Here is a 21,617-nt window from a genome sequence, read left to right as displayed (position 1 = left end):
TTTCAAATAAAATGAGCAACAGAAGATATAGTTTGTTCACATTGTAAAAATGCCTGTCTTATTCCATCCATCATCCTATCTATCTATCTATCTATCTATCTATCTATCTATCTATCTATCTATCTATCTATCTAATTTGCATTTATAATGAATACAAAACATCAAGTCTCAAATATACATTTCTCAAAGCACTGTCTCAGCTGTTTTGAAATATAGATTTGTACAAATACAAACCAATATTGAATAGGCAAAATCAGTGGGATTCAAAATGCTCTAACTAGCTCTGTAGGCATTTTAAAAAGAAAGTCAGTAAGATTTTGACTCTAAAGCTGTATGTATATCTATCCATCCATCCATGTGCTACTCTGCTCTACCTCCAGGACAGGGGTGGGTTCTATTTACCTTTACTACCGGTTCGTATCGTGCCTGCATGCGGGGAGAAGAATTTTAATGACATTTGGGTCAGTGGGTGGAGCCTCCCGCCGGTTTTACTATCAGTTCTATAGAACCGGTCTGAACCGAGGGCAACCCATCACTGCTCCAGGAGCTTCCCAAGATTTGGATCATACATATGTAATTTTTGTTCAGATATTCCACTTGGATTTCTCAAATTCTTACTGAGCCTTTAACAAATTTGATCTATTCAATCTGCAATTGAATTTTGCTATTGTTTATTTTTAAATGTTCACAGTGGATCTCTGTTATACCAGAAATATGCAGGAAAAGCAATATAACCAGTGTAATCCTGTATGTGTATGTGCATTTATAAAACATTTTATGATTCATTTAAAATAATTCTATATCAATAATCATTTTAAATATAAGCAAACTTTGGCTAAACCACCATATACTACAAGTTGTGCTATAGTTCTGATGAGGCTATTTCTTATTACAGAAATCTGAGCACAACTAAGAAATAACCTAAACACAGATTGAAATTAATCAAGGTATGAAAAAGTTTCCTTACAACATTCAGCAACATGATGATGCAAAAGTTGATGCATACTGCAGTCCCAGTTGTTGCAACCTGAGAGTTATTCTTGATTAAAGCCCATTTAAAGGCAGCAAAAGTGCTGACAGTCACAACACGATATATAACAATGCCAAAAACAGCGGCAATCACCACACAGATCTAGAGAAAGAGGTGATAGAAAGAATATATAGTATAGCTTACAACCAGTACAGTAGCTCTCAACAATTGAATAATAAATCCAAGTAAGCAATCTATAAATGATTTTCTTAAATGGGACCTGTGTGGGGATTTGTCCCTGATTTCCTTCCTCATTTTAATGTGATCTCTTCCTTTTATTAGTGTCATGGAAAGAAATAATGTTCAAGGACTCAAGTGTCAGATTAACAGGGACAATTATGCACTTTAATTTTCTGAAGATAAAATTTCATGCTTGGAGGACTTTGTGTACTGTGAGTTTTCACTTCTCAGTGAAATTACTTAACCTTGCATCATATCCAAGGGCTGGCAGTTTTCTCTAGTTTTCTGAAGGACTCAGTTAGGCTGAGATTCAGAGAAGCAATTAATAGTTTGTTAATTGCTGCTCTGATTAAAAGGGATAAAGAAATATGCTCTACTGAAATGAGATTTTATTACAAGAACAGAACCTATTATGATGACCCGTTTCTCTCAGAAAAGTCAATTAACATTTATCTGCAACAGTAAAAAAAAAAGCAAGTCTTAGACGAGAATTGAGAGAAGGAAGTAATGACCATTACCATAAATATAGATATACAATTCTTGGAGTAGTCTCAGTATAGAATAATTATGGAATGCTTTGGGACCTATAGATATTGAAGCACTTATTTGATAGATACTATTGAAAATTTAGGAGATAATCAACAAAAACAAGGAGATAATAATTTACTGAGCTTCACTTGTAAATAGATAAGAAGCAGCAAGCAAAATCAAATGAAAGCATTAATAACTGCTTTAATAATCCCTCGACTTTTGAAAAGCGCTTAGTTCTTATACAACAGTAACAATATAGTAACATTCAATTCCCTGTATTGTAAAATAAATCCTGGCTCCATTTATTTTAATGCTAAATGACCCTTATAAAATGAAGTTCAGCTGTTTGAAACAGATATTTTCAATATTTGAAGAATATATTTCAACAAATAATAAGTTTTAAATTAAAAATTTCATTAACCTTGAATCAAATAGCAGTAGCACTTAGACTTATATACCCCTTCATAGTGCTTTACAGCCCTCTGTAAGCGGTTTACAGAATCAGCATATTGCCCCCAACAATCTGGGTCCTCATTTTACCGACCTCGGAAGGATGGAAGGCTGAGTTAACCTTGAGCCTGGTGAGATTTGATCTGCCAAACTGCTGGCAGCCAGTGATCAGTAGAAGTAGCCTGTAGTACTGCACTCTAATCACTGCGCCACCACAGCTCTTATGCTAAAGAATCAGTTTCAGGCTATCAATTTTTTATTACATAGTTAAAGTTAAGCTCATATAAATAACAATCAAAATAAAAACTATAAAATAATAGTTTATTGTTTTGAAAACTAAAGTTACTGTAGGAATAAGTTTTCTTCCACTTCACATAAGCACATTCAAGAGCGAGGAGACCTCTGTACTACAATCACTTTATGCTGCAGTGGTATCTGCAGGAAGCTATGATGACACTGTAGGAAGTCATCACAACCCCCCACCCCCACCCCTGAGAACGGAGGCTTTCCTATGAACAAATCATACACAAATCATACACAACAAATCATACACATATACTCCATTACCAGGAAAACACTCCAGGCAGTCCCTCCAATATTTATTTTTTACGAATGAGATACTTTTGAGAAAACTGGAGCTTTCCATTCATTATCATTTACAGACAGCCAGACACTCCATTCATAAACAAAATGCCTTCAGCTATAGCTCCCACAGAAGGCTGAAGCTGATGGGATTAAAAGCAGAAAAACAAACACTTCTAAAATCTACATTCCCTATCCAGCTCCAAGGACGGGGCATGACCTCCCAGCCACAATGGGAGGCAGGCAACAATAATTAGAATACTAAAAGGGCACACTCACACACAGGTCAAAGTACATTGCATAAGAATAGACATCTCAAACACAAAGCCCCATAGAATGTATAAAAACCCACCTACTCTCAACCCGATTTTGTCAGCCACCCCAGAAACATGTTGCTGTCACTAGTTTCTGGCTACCAAATAAACAGAGACTTACTTTCCTGCAGCCTGCCTCCATTTTATTTCCACCGTCTTTCTCTTGGCTTTGAAACGGACCAGATTTTATTTCCAGCAACACCAAATGACATGCATGTCATAATGTCATGGCATGAATGCTGTTATTATTTGTATCAGATACCCTGACACAAAACCATAATTGTTATATCATTATCCATGTGTTTTCATTTATTCCAACCTATCCCACCCTGCCCCTCATCCAAGTCAACACTCATTCATATAAATGTTTCCCCTGTTTCCCCCAAAATAAGACATCCCCTGATAATAAGCTGAATTGGGCTTTTGAGGGCATGGCAATAAGGCCAAGGCGCTTATTTCAGGGTTCAAAAAAATATAAGACAGGGTCATATTTTCAGGGAAACATGGTAGAGTTAAGCTGATAGTCAGTTTACAGAATACATAATTCTACTCTAAGAAAAAGTAGATCTGAATTTTGCATTCAATATTAGCTTGAATTGTGGAGAAGTCTTTAATTTTTTTTTAAAGATATAAGTCTATAGTGTTTATGCTTGGAGGGGAAACATATCACACAATAACTTGAATTAATCTGCATTAATATTAGATAAGAACATTTTTCTTTGCTAGATTTCCCTTGTCAGAGCTTTTTTAAAAAACATGCTAGAGTTTTGTTTTATTTTCATTGTTTAAATTGATCACTCCTGGATTTCATTTTTATTAAATATGTTAGCAAGTAAATGTTTCAGTACTAATATTACTGAATATTAAATTTCTTTATATTTTTAGAACATGACAATTCTGTGGCACAAATGATTTTAAAACAGGAAAACAAAACTAAAAAAGTCAAGATGGCTTAATTCTACTTTAAAATATATATGATCTCCATTTTGCTGATATTTTAAAAATCTAGTTTTCAGGAAAAACAATGAATTAAAATGTTCAAACCATAAAAAATATTCCAGATGCAGAAACAATCATTCTGCTGCATTTATCTGCAAATGCTTGATAAGGCTCTGATTTTCCAGATATAGGATTCATTCTCTCTTTCTTGGAGTACTTGGCTTCAAACTGGGGGCGTATTTCTTCCTAAAAAATACAAAATTTTAAAAAAGAATTAGATATAATTGTGTAGAGAGCTTAAGCTTTTAGTAATTTTATGAAGCTTTTATTAATACATTACATTCAGCCAAGCCATTAGGCCAAGATGTTAAAAATATTTAAAAGAATTGCTAAGAAACTAATAAAATACTATTGTAATCCTTCAGAGAGAGATAGAAATATCTTTACGAAGCTAAAGGATTATTTTAGTTTCCTGTACAGTACAGGAAAATTCTTTAAAGTTCACGAAAGTTACTGTTTCTTCACTCTTGTTGCCTTTTACTATAAAAACATAACAATAGGTTAATTATGAATAGAATAGAATAGAATAGAATAGAATAGAATAGAATAGAATAGAATTTTTTATTGGCCAAGTGTGATTGGACACACAAGGAATTTGTCTTGGTGCATATGCTCTCAGTGTACATAAAAGAAAGGATACATTCATCAAGGTACAACATTTACAACACAAATGATGGTCAATATATCAATATAAATCATAAGGATTGCCAGCAACAAAGTTACAGTCATACAGTCATAAGTGGAAAGAGATTGGTGATGGGAACGATGAGAAGATTAATAGTAGTGCAGATTTAGTAAATAGTTTGACAGTGTTGAGGGAATTATTTGTTTAGCAGAGTGATGGCCTTCGGGAAAAAACTATTCTTGTGTCTTGTTGTTCTGGTGTGCAGTGCTCTATAGTGTCATTTTGAGGGTAGGAGTATCTTGCAGCAATGCCAAAGGATTAATGTGGTTGGGACAGCATCAGAGAATCAAAAATCACAAAAGGACCCTTTGCGAGCTGTCCTCAGCTGTCTAGCAAGCTTGATCTCCTAAGATAAACATCTTGCCCCTACTGCTACTTTTTGCCATTAACTCATTAATTGCACTCACTTCTTTCAATGGCATCTTTCACTCAAAAGCTGCTCTTATTATGAGAGCTGATTCTGAGGTGGTGCTTTGCTTGATTCTGTAATAGCAGTGACCTTAGATGGCCTAAAATAACACTGATGTTTGGTGTTTGCCTCTGGGCAAATTAACATATTGGCAATTACTGCTACAAGCAGAGTGCTGACCTGGTTCTTATGTGGGGATTGAAGGGTTCAGTATTTCTTTTATATATGCTGCTTATTATACCAAAAGAATTCCAAATGAACACATAATTTAATTTTACACATCCCTTCATTTATCTAAAAACCAAACAACTGACACATTGTGTAATTAGGTCCCTATTTTCTTGGGGAAAAATATATCAGTTACTGCCAGTTTTCTCCAAATTAGAACTATAGAATAGTTGATAACTATACCATTATATGAGTTTCTTCTCTGCAAGCAATGGATATAAGACTCTTTAACATTGCTTGGCTTTTTTTTTTTTTTACAGTTGCCCATCATTTTTTGTTCACTGTCTCACATTGGTCAGACTGTTGACTGATTTGTGTCTTCTGCAAGACAATGACTCAGCTAAAATGACATAGACTAGAATAGCTAAAAGAGATACCAGGAAACAAACTAAGCTCTATGTGACAGGCAATGATCTTCAGTATTTTCTATAACCCAATTCTGTTAATAGTACATTAATATTAGTTAAAATTGTGACATATTATCCATACAAACCTCCTCTTCTTCCCAGTCAATTAAGTCCCAGTCATAAGCAATTACTGCTCGTCTTCTTTTCCAAAATTCCAAAAAAACAGTGGCTACCGCAGAAAAATAGAAGGAAAAATATATCCGGTCATATTATTGAATGAGAATTTGCAAGGTAGCTCTGTATTCCCCCCTGCTTCTCAGCAATAGTATTTTAGTGCCTCCTATACTTGGAAATGTAGGAAATGAACAACATATGAAGGTCTTTCATCTAATTTACTCTGTGGGCATGGCTAGTAGTGGTAATCCTTCATATTTCAGAGAGGAAATATCTTCATGGAAGAAAATGTCTGCATTTTTTCTGATTATTTTTTCTCTGCAGTCCTGACCAGATCTAGGTAAGAATGAATCTAACCCATTTTCAGTCAATCTTTTTTTGTTGGCTACTATTCTCACACCAAATTTGGTCCTGTTCAGAGAGTTATTCTGCCAATAGCAGAGACCTGTAGACAGACAAATATAGTACTGAGCCCCTTCATATAATTGCAATAGCAATAACACTTAGACTTATATATCGCTTCACAACCCTCTCTAAGCTGTTTATAGAATCAGCATATTGCCCCAAACAATCTGGGTCCTCATTTTACCCCCCTCGGAAGGCTAGAAGGCTGACTCAACCTTGAGCTGGTGAGAATCGAACTGCTGGCAGTCAGCAGAATTAGCCCACAATACTGTATTCTAACCACTGGCGCCACCACAGCTCTAATTTCTTCTCAACGTTTTGTCCAGTTGAAAAGAATGGGGGGGGGAGTTTATGGAATACTATATATAATTTGATCCTATTATATGACCTAGGACTGTGATGGCAAACCTATGGCACACATGCTGGAAGTGGCACGCAGAACCATCTCTCCAGGCACGCGAGTCATCACCTGTTGCTCTTCTGGGTTCCGGCATGCTGGCCAACTGGTCTTCATGCATGTGGAAGTGCTGGAAACTGGAAGAGCAGCCGCCCGGTGAGCATGCGTGTGCCGGGAAGATGATCTTCCAGTTACCAGCAAGCACATGTGCGCCAGCCAGCAGGTTTTTGCGCGTGTATTTGCGCCAGAAACCAGAAGACCAGGTGGCTGGTGTGCATGCATGTGCCAGAAACCAGAAGATCATCTTCCCAACGCGCACATACGCACTGGGCAGCTGCTCTTCTGGTTTCCGGCAAACGCGCACGTTCGCGTGCCCCCATTTCGGCACTCAGTGCCCAAAAGGTTCACCAACACTGACCTAGGAATTCTTTAGCAGATTCAAGTTGAAAGGATCCTGAAAATAAAGCATGAAATTCAACTGTATTTGATATAAGGAATAAATAGAAATATACAAATTAGTCTAAATTTGGTCAGTGTTGGTGTAACATGTTTCCACATACTATTTTGTGTTCTGTCAATTTTATTTTGCACTTAAAAAATATGAGAAAGGAGAAGAATAGTATAGATTGTTATTCATGTTTCCTTTTAAAATATGGTGCTTTGTTTAAAACTTTTTCTAATGTGTCAACAAAAAATGGTTTCATTTTCAATAGCAATAACACTTGGACTTATATTCACAGTGCTTTACAGCCCTGTCTATGCAGGTTACAGAGTCAGCATATTGCTGCCAACAATCTGGCAATTTTACCGATCTTGGAAGGATGGAAGGCTGAGTCAACCTTGAGCCGGTGAGACTTGAACTGCCAAACTGCTGGCAGCTGATGATCAGCAGAAGTAACTCAGAGTACTGCATTCTAACTGCTGTGCTACTGCAGCTCTTACCAACAAATCTATTTTGGATACATATTTCTAACATGATTTTAATGCAACAATTTAGGTGGAGAATGATAATTGATAATGTATTCTGTTCGTTGTTGCCAATCTGCTTTAGAATACAATCTCTTAATAACAGAAGAAACCTACAGTTATCTTGTTGTGCTCTACTGATTTCAGGGGAACAAATGGTGAACTGAAGACAGCTCCATGAAAAGCTAATGATGGTAGTGAAATGAAGAACCAGTGAGTAGAATGGTTCTTCATAGATCTGTGTGGTCAGCACTGATCCTCCTGATCATCTGAAGAGGCTAAAAACCTGGCTCTGTCTGTAGGCTTGGAGCTCCAATAGGGGAATATCACAGTGGAGTGGTTGATCAATTAACAACAGATACTACCTCCACCCCATCCTGCTCCCACCCTCCCCATCTTTTAATTGTGTCACAAAGTTCTGGATTTTATACAAGGTTATTTATGTTTTTAGCTTATATAGTGTGTTTTTTATTGTAAACAGAGTTACTTCGAGGTAAGATGGGTGGCCTATAAATTTTATAAACAAATAGATAAAATAAATCAATAATTCTGCTCTGCACAAGAGAACTTGAAATCACCTATAAGTGCTTCAGACACTTTCTTTTCTGAGCAGACTGCAAGACTCTGGCAGGTTTAGAGCCCTGTGAAATGAGCAAAAGCCATCTTGTTTAAACTCTGATCAGTGCCTTTGAAAGTTAACTGGATTTGCATCAGGATGAAATCCACTTACCTTTGCTACTGGTTCAGAAATGGGAGCACACGGGAGTGTGCACCCGCCTCTTCTGCACATGCGCAGAGGGTAAAAAACCGGGACGTAATGATAGCCTGGCGGATGGGTGGAGCCTCATGTCGCCAGCGCTACCAGTTCGGCGAGCCAGATAGAAACAGGCAGATTTCACCAGGCGGATGATTTGTATACTTCCTTTTCTAATCACTTTTGGAAATTGTTTGTTAACTGTTTTTCAACTATTAGGATGCTTTAATATTTGAGTTTGAGGAAACCAAGTTTCCTTCAATCCAAATAGCAAATGAAGTTTTAAATACAAATTTAAGGACTTATTTTTTTTTATGGAATAAACAGCAAAAGGGTGATTAAATATTTGAATTTTAGAAAGCTATAGACAAACTAAGGGTACAGAAAAATTTGAAATAAGATTTTGGAATTAATTATAAAGAAGCCTTCCTGTGGGAAACACTTTTATTTTAATTTCTTTTATAAAAATAAGATAAGATTAATGTCTTGCTGCTATATACTGTTCCTATTTAGTTTGCAAAGATGAGGGCAGATAAAAATAGAAGTGTTCACTTTTAAAGGACACAACAGAGGAATAGAAGTACCCCAAGAATTTAATATCATTGATCTAAGTCTGCTGACGTTAAGCACATCCTCCATGTAGTTATTTTAAACAAATTTACATTGACATTATTCCCTTATCATCACTTACCCCATACTGCCATGAAAACAGCAAAAAAAACAGTTGCTCCATTGTCAAAAAGATGTGATACCTAGGAAAAAATAATTTTAACCTAAATTCAATCTTTCTTAATTCACATTGGCTTGTGATTTCTAAACTAGACATAGTTTTTATTTCTACCCCTCCCTTGGGCTCAGCCCCGTCATTGCCTACATTTTCTATGTACTGGTAAGTGAACTTCTACAAAGAATGGTAAATAAATAAACTTTACTGAAGTTTAAAGCTAAATGTTATTTATTTTATTAGAAGGAATTGTTATGTAATTTTTCATAGTTCTAAAATGTTTTCACTAGATTCTACTTGTGAAGTTCTCATGGGAACAGAAGAGGATCTTTGCTAATGAGATTAAATTAAGGACTATTTTGTAGGACAATGCAGGTAAAAAATGGGCTTCACAGCACGAAGGCTCAAATGTAGCATCTGTCTGAAACTCTTTAAAGCAGCTGTATCTTTCCCAGGATCATGGGGCAAATGCAAAGTATTGGATTTAAACTCTCACAAACTGTGAAATATATTTTCCAAATTATTTCTTAAGCGCAGCACAACTCCTAGTTCCTGTTCAACAACTGCCTTCAAAACCTCACAGAAAGGTTTTATAAAAGGTCATAAACAGAATCCCTAATCTCCATCAAGAGGCTCTTGACTTTCAATAATAAAGGCAATATAAAACAGTAATAATTTTATATAATCTTTAATATAATATAGTGACCTATAGACATAAAAAACTTGCTGTTCTCTCCTTATTCCTCACTCATTACATATATCTATCAGCAAATCCTTTTTAAAAAATTAAGTATGCTTAATATTTTAATACCTTAAGAAGCAAGTTCTTTGAAGTTGTTGATTTCAACTCTATAGACTTAAATATTTAGCATTTTTAAATGCAATGTCTTTATTTAGAATAAACACACACTACATACACACATACGCATAGATAAAACTATTGGTAAAAAAAGAAAAGCAGTATTTATTTGTACCTTGGCATAAATGCAGCTATCTGACAACCTCACGAAAGGACAATATTTATCACAAATTGGGCACATAATAATCTCTGTAGCATGGCAGATTTCTTTACTGTAAAAGAGAAGAGATAATGATTACTAACCCAAGTTCTAACTATTTTGTTTTATCCCTCCCATTAAAGAAAAGGTGGCTTCTTTCTGTAATAACTGCACCAATACAATGTTTTCTTTTTGTCTTAAAATTAATTTAAAGAAAACATCAATCAATAGTTCAGGACATTAAATTTAACATGTGTACAATTTTTCTCCACATTTATGTACCGATTCCCATCTGTGTATGTTACACATCCCTTGATACTGTTCCCTTATTGACTAGTTTCCATAAATATGTATTTATTTTGTAGAACCCTGAGATGCTTCCTTATGCCACAGACAGGAATAAGGGGAGAAACATTTTCTGGGTTTGTGTGCTTGCTGTATCTCTAAATTTCCTGCCTTCTTTACTGTGACAAGAAGCACTGATGTTAAATTTTGCTTCCCAATTGTTCTTTTGTGTGTTTCATTGAAATTATTGTAATAAATTCTCCTGGTATGGTTAACTGTTTCATTATTTAGAACTTTTCAGACTACATTAGCCTATATTAAACACCTTTAGTGTTTCATCCCAGTACAAATGGCACTTTGGAAGGTCACAGTTTGTAACAAATATATGCATCTTTACAAGTCTGAGCAGGACAAAACTCTTATTTTATCAAAAAACCCTCATACAGAATAAATAAATCAAGACAATGAAACAAATGAATCAATCTATACTATGTAATGCATTCTGATTGCTGACTGAAAAGGAATTAACCATTTACAGAATATTTACAGAATATTCTGGAAAATATTTTCCCCATTTTGATTGATAATCATTTTGGCTGATAAAGGAACAACCTATATCAATTAAAGCATCTGAGAAAATGATAGAGGGTATGGGAAGATAGAAGTAGAATAAAGGGACCTAGACAGAGAGTAAATTGTTCTTAATCATATTAACTTATTTAAATTTGGAGCAGAAATAGCTGTCTAGTTTTTTAAAAAACAGAACATATGGAATCTATGATCAAACTCATGAACTTAAATCAATAAATCAGTATCTAATCTGGGATGGTCACTGCGACCAGAGATTTTGTCTTCCAAGCTTTCAGATTTGTGCCGGAGCCCATCTTCAGGAAATTTCTCTCTAGTTTGATCTAGGGGCCTCTGGTGGCTCAACAGACTAAGCTGCTTGCAATTACTGCAAGTTCACACAGCTGCTTGCAATTACTGCAAGTTCAAGTCCCACCAGGCCCAAGGTTGACTCAGCCTTCCATCCTTTATAAGGTAGGTAAAATGATGACCCAGATTGTTGGTGGCAATAAAAGTTATTTTGTATATAATATACAAATGGATGAAGACTATTGCTTAACACACTGTAAGCCGCCCTGAGTCTTCGGAGAAGGGCGGGATATAAATTCAAATTAACAAAAAAAATAGAGACAGAAGTTTCCCGAAGATGGGCTCCAGTATGAGTCCAAAAGCTCAGAAGACAAAACCTTTGGTCCCAGTGATCATCCCAGATCGGATTCTGTAATATTATCCTGGGACATGTATATTCACCTTCATTTGCAATAAATCAGTATTTGAGTGGCAGAATGATTCAGTGATTACTGTACAGTATTGGATTATGGCCTGTTAAACAAATAATAGGATTTTTCTGATATAAAGATAGCAAGGTTTGTCAGCAGATGCAAAATACTATATGGCTGGCCACTGAAAGTAATTTAGGATTCCTTTTGTATAGCAAGAAAAATGAGGAAATTTCCATATTACAGGAGCATAACAGCAATATATACAGTAATAGGTTAGAAAGGGAAAGTGAGGTAAATATAGGTTATTAAAAGAAATCACACGAAGAGAAAAATAAATGTATCTCAGAATGTCAAGACCTTTAGTAACGCTACCACCTTCCAGACTACTCATAAGCATATTCTCTACCATCTTCTGTGCCAAAAGAAACATTAGACATAATATAATAATTTAATTAAAAAAATTAAAAAGTAACAATTAATATAATTATTTTAGAGATAAGCATGTTGACTTCACCTGACTTGGCAGTAATTCAGTGTGGCTACTCCATATAAAAAGACAAACAGTCCAATGAAGGCAGCTGGAAAGAGCATTCCTGTATACCAGCCTAACCAGGCAAAATATAAACCAATTTTTTCACCAAAATACCGTCTGTTCAAAAATACGAAAATAAATAATTTTATTAACATTTTTGAAGTAGTATTTATCAGTGATTCTAAATATAAAATGATCCAGAAATGTATGGACTTCCCATATATGAATAAAATCACACATCCACATCTTTTCACCCTTATTTTTTTTAAAAAAATATTGTTATATTGATGCAAAAGCAGAAATCAATGCAGATAAGCAATACTGAATATCATATTACCATGTGTTTCAAAAACTGATTATCGCTAGTCAGATTACTCCTTATACACAATTAGACCAACAGTCTGCCTCTTCATTAATTTAACCTTGTTAGAGACGTTTGCTATTAATTTTGACAGATTGAATTTTGCCACTCTATGCCCAAAAGTATTAAAAACAAGAAACGATTTGTTTCATAAGATAATTTCAATTTCCATGAGAGTTTTGGCAACACTGCTTCTCAGTTTTTCACCCAGGATCTCTAGAAGTAATTTACACAGCAAAATTGGTTATATGAGATAAGATTTCTATGGGTATAGAAGTGCCTTTCAATCTCAATATTGTTCCAGATTGATTTTATAGTGAAATTGCATCCTACTACTTGCCTTGTCAGAATTTGCCATTTTATGGCATGTGATTTCAGAAATTTAACTAGATTCTAGATATAGAAACTTTGAGAATCCCAAAATAAGCCTCTGCAGAACTGGATGCAGTGGACACGGAAAAAGTGTCCTTGGGCTGGTTTTTTCACTTGGTTAGCCCTGGTAGAATTATTTAGTAGTAGAAAGATCATTTTAACCAGTTAGCAAATAAATATCCAAAGGAAAACAAGTAAAATTTCTCCCAAAAGGCTGGGAAAAGATCTCCATTCCATATAACTATACCTTTTATATATTTAATTGAACATGCATCGGCTCCTGTGCTTCTACTGTAAACCCACTGTTTGAAATTCTTCATTCCACTAATATACTAGGTGCTAAAGTCTTTCAGGAATCATTTCTCATATTCCTCTCTTAGTGCCACAGTTCTCACAGGAACATCATCTGCCAGAGGAAGCCTTCCTAAATGGATTTTACCATGTTAACTATCACATTGATAAATCAGAAAAATGTGTAATGACATATTACACCATTAAAATTTCTACTATGCTACAGAGCCCCTGACTACAACATTGCACATGCAAACATGTTAATCTCACTACTAACTTGGGCTACCTCTTGCCCATATCCTCTAATCTTCCTGGGTGACCTCAATATACCTCTTATTAACTGGATAACTAACGAATATACAACTGAACCGATCCATACTACCCTATACAACGCTGTTACAAATCTAGGTCTTGAACAACTAGTAACTAACAATACAAGACTCAACAACTGCCTTGATCTCATCTTCTGCAACAAGTCAAACTCAATTTATCGACTACAAATAAAAGAATCCTTTTCCAACAGTGACCACAGCATGATAGACTTTTGTTTCAATATACACCCTTACAAAAATCATCATAATAATAGTATTCCAAACTACAATTTCAAAAAAGCCAACTATGACCTTATAAACACCTACCTCTCATTTCTTGACTGGCAAAATCTATTCACAATCTGTATCACTGCTGAAGACCACTACAGAATTTTCCTACTCGAAGTCAATAGAGTCATTAAACTCTACGTACCACAAACCACCACCAAAATCAGGAAAAACAAATTACCCATATCAATAAAAAAGCTTCAATACAAAAAAAAATCCTTTTGGAGAAAAAACAAAAAGGGACATGTAGCTAATTTCAAAAACCGCTACAGAGATATATGCAACCAAATAAAAATTGAATGCACCAATTACCACACCAAGCAAGAAGAAGACCTTCTGCGCACAAATTCCAATCGTGCTTTTTATAATTTTGTGAACAAAAAACTTAATGACTCGAGATCCATCCCACCACTAAAAGAATCAAACAGCAAAGAAAATAATGATGAAACAGTTAAAGCAAACCTCTTTAACACATTCTTCGACTCAGTCATTGTTAACAGTAATGGCTCATACCCGACATTCCCCAACCGCACCAATAACAACCTAACACCTATAGATTTCACTGAAGAAAATGTTGAAAAAGCTCTTCACAAACTGAAACCATCCCTATCTATAGGACCTGATGGACTATGTGCATACTTCTTAAAAAAGCTTTCCTCTAATACAGCAGAACTCCTAAGCATAATCTTTGGAAAAGCCTTCACGAGCAGTTCCCTTCCCAAACTTTGGTCACTAGCCATGGTCATCCCTGTCTTCAAAAAAGGAGACCCCTGCTTAGTTGAAAATTACAGACCTATCTCTCTATGCTGTGTCACCTGTAAAGTTATGGAATCTATCATCAACCAATCCATTACCCTCCACCTAGAAACAAACAATCTACTCTCTAATAAACAATTTGGTTTCAGAAAAAAACTATCATGTAACTTACAACTTCTTCACTGCAAAAACATATGGACTGCAAATCTTGATCAAGGCAAAACAATAGATGCAATTTACACAGACTTCTGTAAAGCTTTTGACTCAGTGGTACATGACAAACTTCTCCTAAAACTAAAATCCTACCCCTCCACAACTGGATAACAGCATTCCTGTCAAACAGACAACAAGCAGTCAAAATAGGCAGTGCCCTATCAAATCCTGTTCCTGTCAATAGCGGCATTCCCCAAGGCAGTGTTCTTGGACCAACACTCTTTATATTATACATTAATGATCTCTGTGACCATATTAAAAGTAATTGTGTTCTCTTTGCTGACGATGTCAAAATATTTAACACTACCAACAATACAGCTACCCTTCAAAAAGACCTTGACTTTGTGTCAGAATGGTCAAAAACTTGGCAACTCCAAATCTCAACCAGCAAATGCTCTGTCTTACACATTGGAAAAAAGAATCTAAACACTAAATACAAACTCGATGGACATTACCTTACAGATGACCCCCCACCCTGTTAAAGACCTTGGACTTTTCATATCCAATGATCTAAGTGCCAAAGTCCACTGCAACTACATCGCAAAAAGGGCTTTAAGAGTTGTAAACCTAATCTTACGTAGGTTCTTCTCCAGAAACACTACACTGCTAACCAGAGCTTATAAAACATTTGCTAGACCAATTCTTGAATACAGCTCGACTGTCTGGAACCCATACCACATTTCAGACATCAATACAATTGAACGTGCCCAGAAATATTTTACAAGAAGAGTTCTCCACTCCTCTGAATACAACAAAATACCTTATGCCACCAGACTTGAAATCTTGAATTTAGAAAACTTAGAACTTCGCCGCCTTCGACGTTCGACGATGTTTAACTCATAGAATCATCTATTGCAATGTCCTTCCTGTTGAAGACTACTTCAGCTTCAATCACAACAATACAAGAGCAAACAATAGATTTAAACTTAATGTTAACCGCTTCAATCTTGATTGCAGAAAATATGACTTCTGTAACAGAGTTATTAGTGCTTGGAACACACTTATTTTATTTTATTTATTTATTTAATTTTGTCATAACAATATACACAAGCATCACACAAAAAGATTATATAATATGTAAACATATATATGATGAGAAACAAGGAAGTATAAGCATATATATATATATATATATATATATATATATATATATATATATATATATATATATATATATATATATATGGGGAAAGAAACAATAGGACAGGAATGGTAGGCACGTTTGTGCTCTTATGCACATCCCTTAAAGTCCTCTTAGGAATGGGGTGAGGTCAACAGTGGATAGATTTTGGTTAAAGCTTTTGCGATTATGAGAAGAGACCATGGAGTCGGGTAATGCATTCCAAGCACAGATAATTCTGTTACAAAAATCATATTTTCTGCAATTCAAATTGGAGCGGTTGACATTAAGTTTAAATCTATTGGTAGTTCTTGTATTATTGCAGTTGAAACTGAAGTATTCATTAACAGGAAGGACATTACAATGGATGATTCTATGAGCTAAACCCAGGTCCTGTCGAAGGCGACGGAGTCCCAAGTTTTCTAAACCCAGGATTTCAAGTCTGGTGGGATAAGGTATTTTGTTGGTTACAGAGGAGTGGAGAACTCTTCTCGTAAAATACCTCTGGACACGCTCAACTATATTGATGTCAGAAATGTGGTATGGGTTCCAGACAGGCGAGCTGTAATCAAGAATTGGCCTAGCAAATGTTTTATATGCTCTGGTCAGTAGTGTGGTGTTTTTAGAAAAGAAGCTACATAAGATTAGGTTAACAACTCTTAGAGCCTTTTTTGTTATGTAGTTGCAGTGGGCTTTGGCACTTAGATCATTAGATATAAAAACTCCAAGGTCTTTGACAGGGTGGGGGTCATCTGTAAGATAATGTCCATCAAGTATGTACTTAGTGTTTGGGTTCTTTTTTCCAATATGTAAGACTGAGCATTTGCTGGTTGAGATTTGTAGTTGCCAAATTTTAGACCAAGCGATTAGGTGATCAAGGTCTTTTTGAATGGTAGATGTATTGTCAGTGATGTTAAAGTTTGACATCGTCTGCAAAGAGAACACAGTTACTTGAGATATGGTCACAAAGATCATTTATGTATAGTATAAAGAGAGTTGGTCCAAAAACGCTACCTTGAGGAACGCCACTCTTGACAGGAACAGGATTTGATAGAGCATTACCAATTTTAACCACTTGTTGTCTGTTAGACAGAAAAACAGATATCCAATTGTGTAGGGGTCCTGAAATGCCATAGGATTTTAATTTTAGGAGAAGTTTATCATGTACTACTGAGTCAAAAGCTTTGCAGAAGTCTATGTAGATTGTATCAATTGTTTTGCCTAGATCAAGATTTATAGTCCATAAGTTTTTACAGTGGAGAAGTTGTAAGTTGAATGATAATTTTTTTCTGAAACCAAACCACACTACCTGATTCTGTGGTCTCTTCTCAAAATCCCCAAAGCTTTAACCAAAAACTCTCTACTATTGACCTCATCCCATTCCTAAGAGGTCTATAAGGGGCATGCATAAGAGCACAAACGTGCCTACCGTTCCTGTCCTATTGTTTCCTTTCATTATATCCAATTAATATAGTTATCACATACTTATGCTCATATATATGCTTATATATTATATAGTTATTTTCATGCTTATGCTTATATATACTGTTGTGACAAATAAAATAAATAAATAAATAAAATTTTGTTAATATGCAGATATAACACTTGTTTCATTCCCAGAGAAAGCAGCAATAGGACATATTTTTCAGTTTGTCAGTGAAAAAGCAACAGGGCAAGTTAGTTTCCTGGCACTCACAAGAGTTCTTGAGAATTTCAAATACATATTGTGAATTGCCTCAAATAAAACCTCAAAATATATTTCAGTATTTTAGGTTACCTGTACATTCCCAACATAAATGGATTTTTTTAAAAAAAATACCGTATAAGGTCCAAAGGTTGGTATTTATACCAAGCTCTCCATGAGGCCCAGCATTCATAAAGTAGATGCCTGTGGTTTTCTGCCCCATGACTTCTTATGGAATTTTTACTTTTGTAACTGCCCTAAACAAGTAAATAAAGACGAATTAGTTAATAGATATTTATAAATATCCATGAATAATATTTTAGAGTATTAAATTCATAAATATAGATTCAGCATCTTATCACTGAAATTATGTTATCATTGAAATTATGATTAGCTTGTGATCTATACCATCTCAGAAACTTAAGAATGAAGCTATACGTCTGTATACAATTTTTTGAGAATAAATCTTACTGAACACAATGGAGCCCATATTTTAAAAGAAGCAACCATAATTTTTGAAGTTTGCTTTGTAAGAATGGAGGTCTTTTTAGTTCCAGATCTTAACTCAGTGTAAAAATAAGTGCAGTATTCATAACGAAAGACTGAATTTGATATTTTGTAGTAAAGCTACACACATTATAAAGTTAACAAAAAGAGAAAATACTACAGTTATTACATATGTGTAGAAACCTTTTTCCAAACCTCCATTTCTCTTAAAATATGTAATTTTGCCCAACAATTACAGGTAAGTCTTATAACCACAATTGAGCCCAAAATTTATGTTGCTAAGTAAGACATTTGTTAAGTGAATTTTGCCCCATTTTATGACCTTTCTTGCCACAGTTGTTAAGTTATTAACATAGTTGTTAAGTGAACCTGGCTTCCTCATTGGTTTGCTTGTCAGAAAATCACAAAAGCTGATCACATGATCCCGGGACACTGCAACCATCATAAATATGACTCAGTTGATAAGCTTCTGAATTTTGACATGGGGATACTGCAATTGTCATAAGTGTGAAAAATGGTCATAAGTTGTTTTCTTCAGTACTGTTGTAATTTAGAACCATCACAAAATGAACTATGTATGTTGAGGACTACCTGTATACAAAATTAAGCTAGGTTCACACAGAATAGCTGTCTTGCATGTGCAGTGTTATATCTATCGTAGACAAAAATGTGGACGGCCTGATGATTTGGAATTATTCTATATTGAGTTGTTAATTGTTGTTGTTATTGATTATAAATCTTGCACTTGCTGGATTTAATTCTTCTGTAATGTCAGTTAGGCAAGCATCAGAATAACCTATTCATATGTCTTTAATTTCATCAGGAGAAAAGGACTTGAAGAATATATATTGGTAAATTCATAGATTTGATTATAAATACAAGGAATTTGCTTCCTGAAGTTGTGAATACTCCAACACTGGAAGTTTTTAAGAAGAAATTGGACAACCATTTGTTTGAAATGATTTAGGGTTTCCTGCCTGATCAGGGTGTTGAAGTGGAAGAACTCCAGGGTCCCTTCCAACTCTATTATTCTGTTATTTAGACGTAACACTATTCCTTGAAATTTCCACAGATGGTCCTGAATTTATATCCTTTCATTCCATCATTCATTGTTTTTGACTTAAAAAGCTGTAGATCACCTTTTATGAACATCAACTTCAGACATATTTTCTTAAATATGAATTTATACATCAAACCTTTAAATTACTTTGTCTTTGATTTTTTTTGGTCATTATTTGTTGTGAATTCAAAGGCATATCTTTCTAAAAAAGAATCTGAAATTGCATTTTGTTTCATTTGCCAAATGATATGACCTAAATGGGTTGTCCCCTTAATATAGTGAAAATCAGAATTAATGGACCAACAATAATGGTGGGAAGTAATTGGATTTAAAAAAATAAAAAGAAGGAATACCTCATGAAGAGGAAATGCAGCTTCATAGGAACCATTAGTAAGCAACCGATTGAGACCTGGAAATAGAAATATTTAACATTTAACAGAAAAAGCTGGAATGAATATAATATATTGTATCCAGCATTAATGTAGAGTCAGATGTGCATAAATTGAATGAATCAATCAATCAATCTAATATGACTGTGTATTCAAAGAGTGGGCAGTAGGTGTAAGCATGAAAAGATACAATTTCTGAAAGTTATTCTTGAATTAAAAGGAACATTTTACAAAAAGGAACAATTTTGCTAGCTAATAATTTTATCAAGAAATATACTAGTATCAATAGTCCTCAACTTACAACCACAATTGAGCTCAAAGCTTCTGTTAAGTAAAACATTTGTTAAGTGAGTTTTGCCTGATTTTACGGCCGTTCTGGCCACAGTTGTTAAGTGAATCACTGCAGCTGATAAATTAGTAACCTGGTTGTTAAATGAATCTGGCTTCCCCATTGATTTGTTTGTCAGAAGGTCGCAAATGGGATCACATGACATTGGGACATAGCAATGGTCATAAATATGAACCAGTTGCCAAGAATCTAAATTTTGATCACATAATCATGGGGCTGCTACAAAAGTTGCAACTGTGAAAAACGGTCATAAGTCACTTTTTTCAGTACTGTTGTAACTTTAAGTGGTCAATAAATGAACTGTTGTAAGTTGAAGACTACCTGTACTGCAGCTTCTCTTAACTCTATTCTATGTAAGGAAAGGTTGAAATGAAGTAAGATTTGCAGAAATCCCATGCTTACCAATTTTATTTTTTCCTTCTTCATATTTCACTCTTTGTAAAATATGATGAACAATTCTACTTCTTATAGCATTGTTAAAAAATGTGTCCTTATTGTGAATGATAAAGCTGTTTTGAAAATACAAGCAAGAAAATGCAATTACTGTTTCTGACAATTGAAAAAGTCTCACTAATATTTCTGAGATACCAACAATAAAATATAAAAAATATAAATAAATGAATCTTCTATAAAAGTTCTAACGAACTGCACTATTTTTTTACAAAAATACTGTAAGTAAAATCTATTGCTTATTAGAGTTTGTAGGATATATAGTTACAAAGAGGTAAATCAGCTTCAGTGATATACTTTGTAAAATGAAAGGATTATACCAATTTATTTGTGGATGAAGCAAACGACAAGTTCCCTTGCCAATTCTATGCTAACCAAATTGGCCACTGAATCTTAAATCAATACCAAACCTGAATGAAAAAGTATCATGCGATTCCTTACCAGATATGACAGGTAAACATTAGGGCTGTGCTTAGAATACAAAGGCAAAATGGTGTTCCAAAATACAGGAAAAGCTGTAGCTGTTTAATGGGTGTGGCTAGGTGGGGGGGCATGTGACTGAGTGGGTGTGGCCAATTTGATGTCACTCACGCCCACTCAGTCACATGACACACACCCCATCTAGCCACAGCCACAGGAAAAGGTAGGAAAATTTTTGGAATTTCCACTTATCTACCCCTGCCAGTTGCCACCGTTTCCCCTCCTTTAGCGGCCCCAGCGCTCGCCTCGCTTCCTCTCCCACCGCCGTCTCTTTGTTTGGGCTGCTTACCTTCTGCAGTGGATGGTCCAGCGTCCGGAAGGCAAGCTGACTTCAGTTTTCAGCTGCCTCCAGCCAGCTGCTGGTGCTGGAAAGCAGATGGCAAAGAAGCCGCAGGCCACTGAAAAGTACCAGAGGGCGCGGAAAAAGCTGCTGCCATCGCCATGTTCTTCATACATGCACATGCACAACTTGCAAGGCAATGGGATGTGTGTGCGCGAAGAACATGGGGGCAAGCGAGTGGCAACCAGGAGACCGGTTCGAGGGCATGACCAGCCAGCCATCACTACCATTTCAGTGACCTTGGCCAAATTTCTGCCAATGGTTCGCACGAATTGGTGTGAACTGGCTGAATACCACCTCTGTATATAACCAAATGTACCTGCAAGGCATGGAAACAACTGAAATGCCTAGCACAAGACAAGTGCGT

At 35.4% G+C, this 21,617-nt stretch overlaps 1 protein-coding gene across 1 annotated transcript in view; it reads right to left on the bottom strand.

Moving 5' to 3' along the window:
* Window positions 1-21,617, bottom strand: part of ANO4 (anoctamin 4) — a 71,745-nt gene that overhangs the window by 22,764 nt on the left and 27,364 nt on the right. The window contains exons 8-16 of the mRNA XM_058191396.1: window positions 20,383-20,489; window positions 19,596-19,651; window positions 17,811-17,932; window positions 12,262-12,396; window positions 10,150-10,246; window positions 9,143-9,203; window positions 5,902-5,984; window positions 4,132-4,272; window positions 968-1,132 (exon numbers count right to left, since the gene is read on the bottom strand). Of these exons, the coding sequence (XP_058047379.1) occupies window positions 968-1,132; window positions 4,132-4,272; window positions 5,902-5,984; window positions 9,143-9,203; window positions 10,150-10,246; window positions 12,262-12,396; window positions 17,811-17,932; window positions 19,596-19,651; window positions 20,383-20,489 (967 nt within the window). The remainder of the gene's footprint in view (window positions 1-967; window positions 1,133-4,131; window positions 4,273-5,901; window positions 5,985-9,142; window positions 9,204-10,149; window positions 10,247-12,261; window positions 12,397-17,810; window positions 17,933-19,595; window positions 19,652-20,382; window positions 20,490-21,617) is intronic.

The sequence above is a fragment of the Ahaetulla prasina genome, chromosome 7 (assembly GCF_028640845.1).
Source record: "Ahaetulla prasina isolate Xishuangbanna chromosome 7, ASM2864084v1, whole genome shotgun sequence".
Lineage (NCBI taxonomy): Eukaryota > Metazoa > Chordata > Lepidosauria > Squamata > Colubridae > Ahaetulla > Ahaetulla prasina.
The sequence above is the reverse complement of the archived record's forward strand: the minus strand, read 5'-3'. Positions and strand labels throughout refer to the sequence as shown.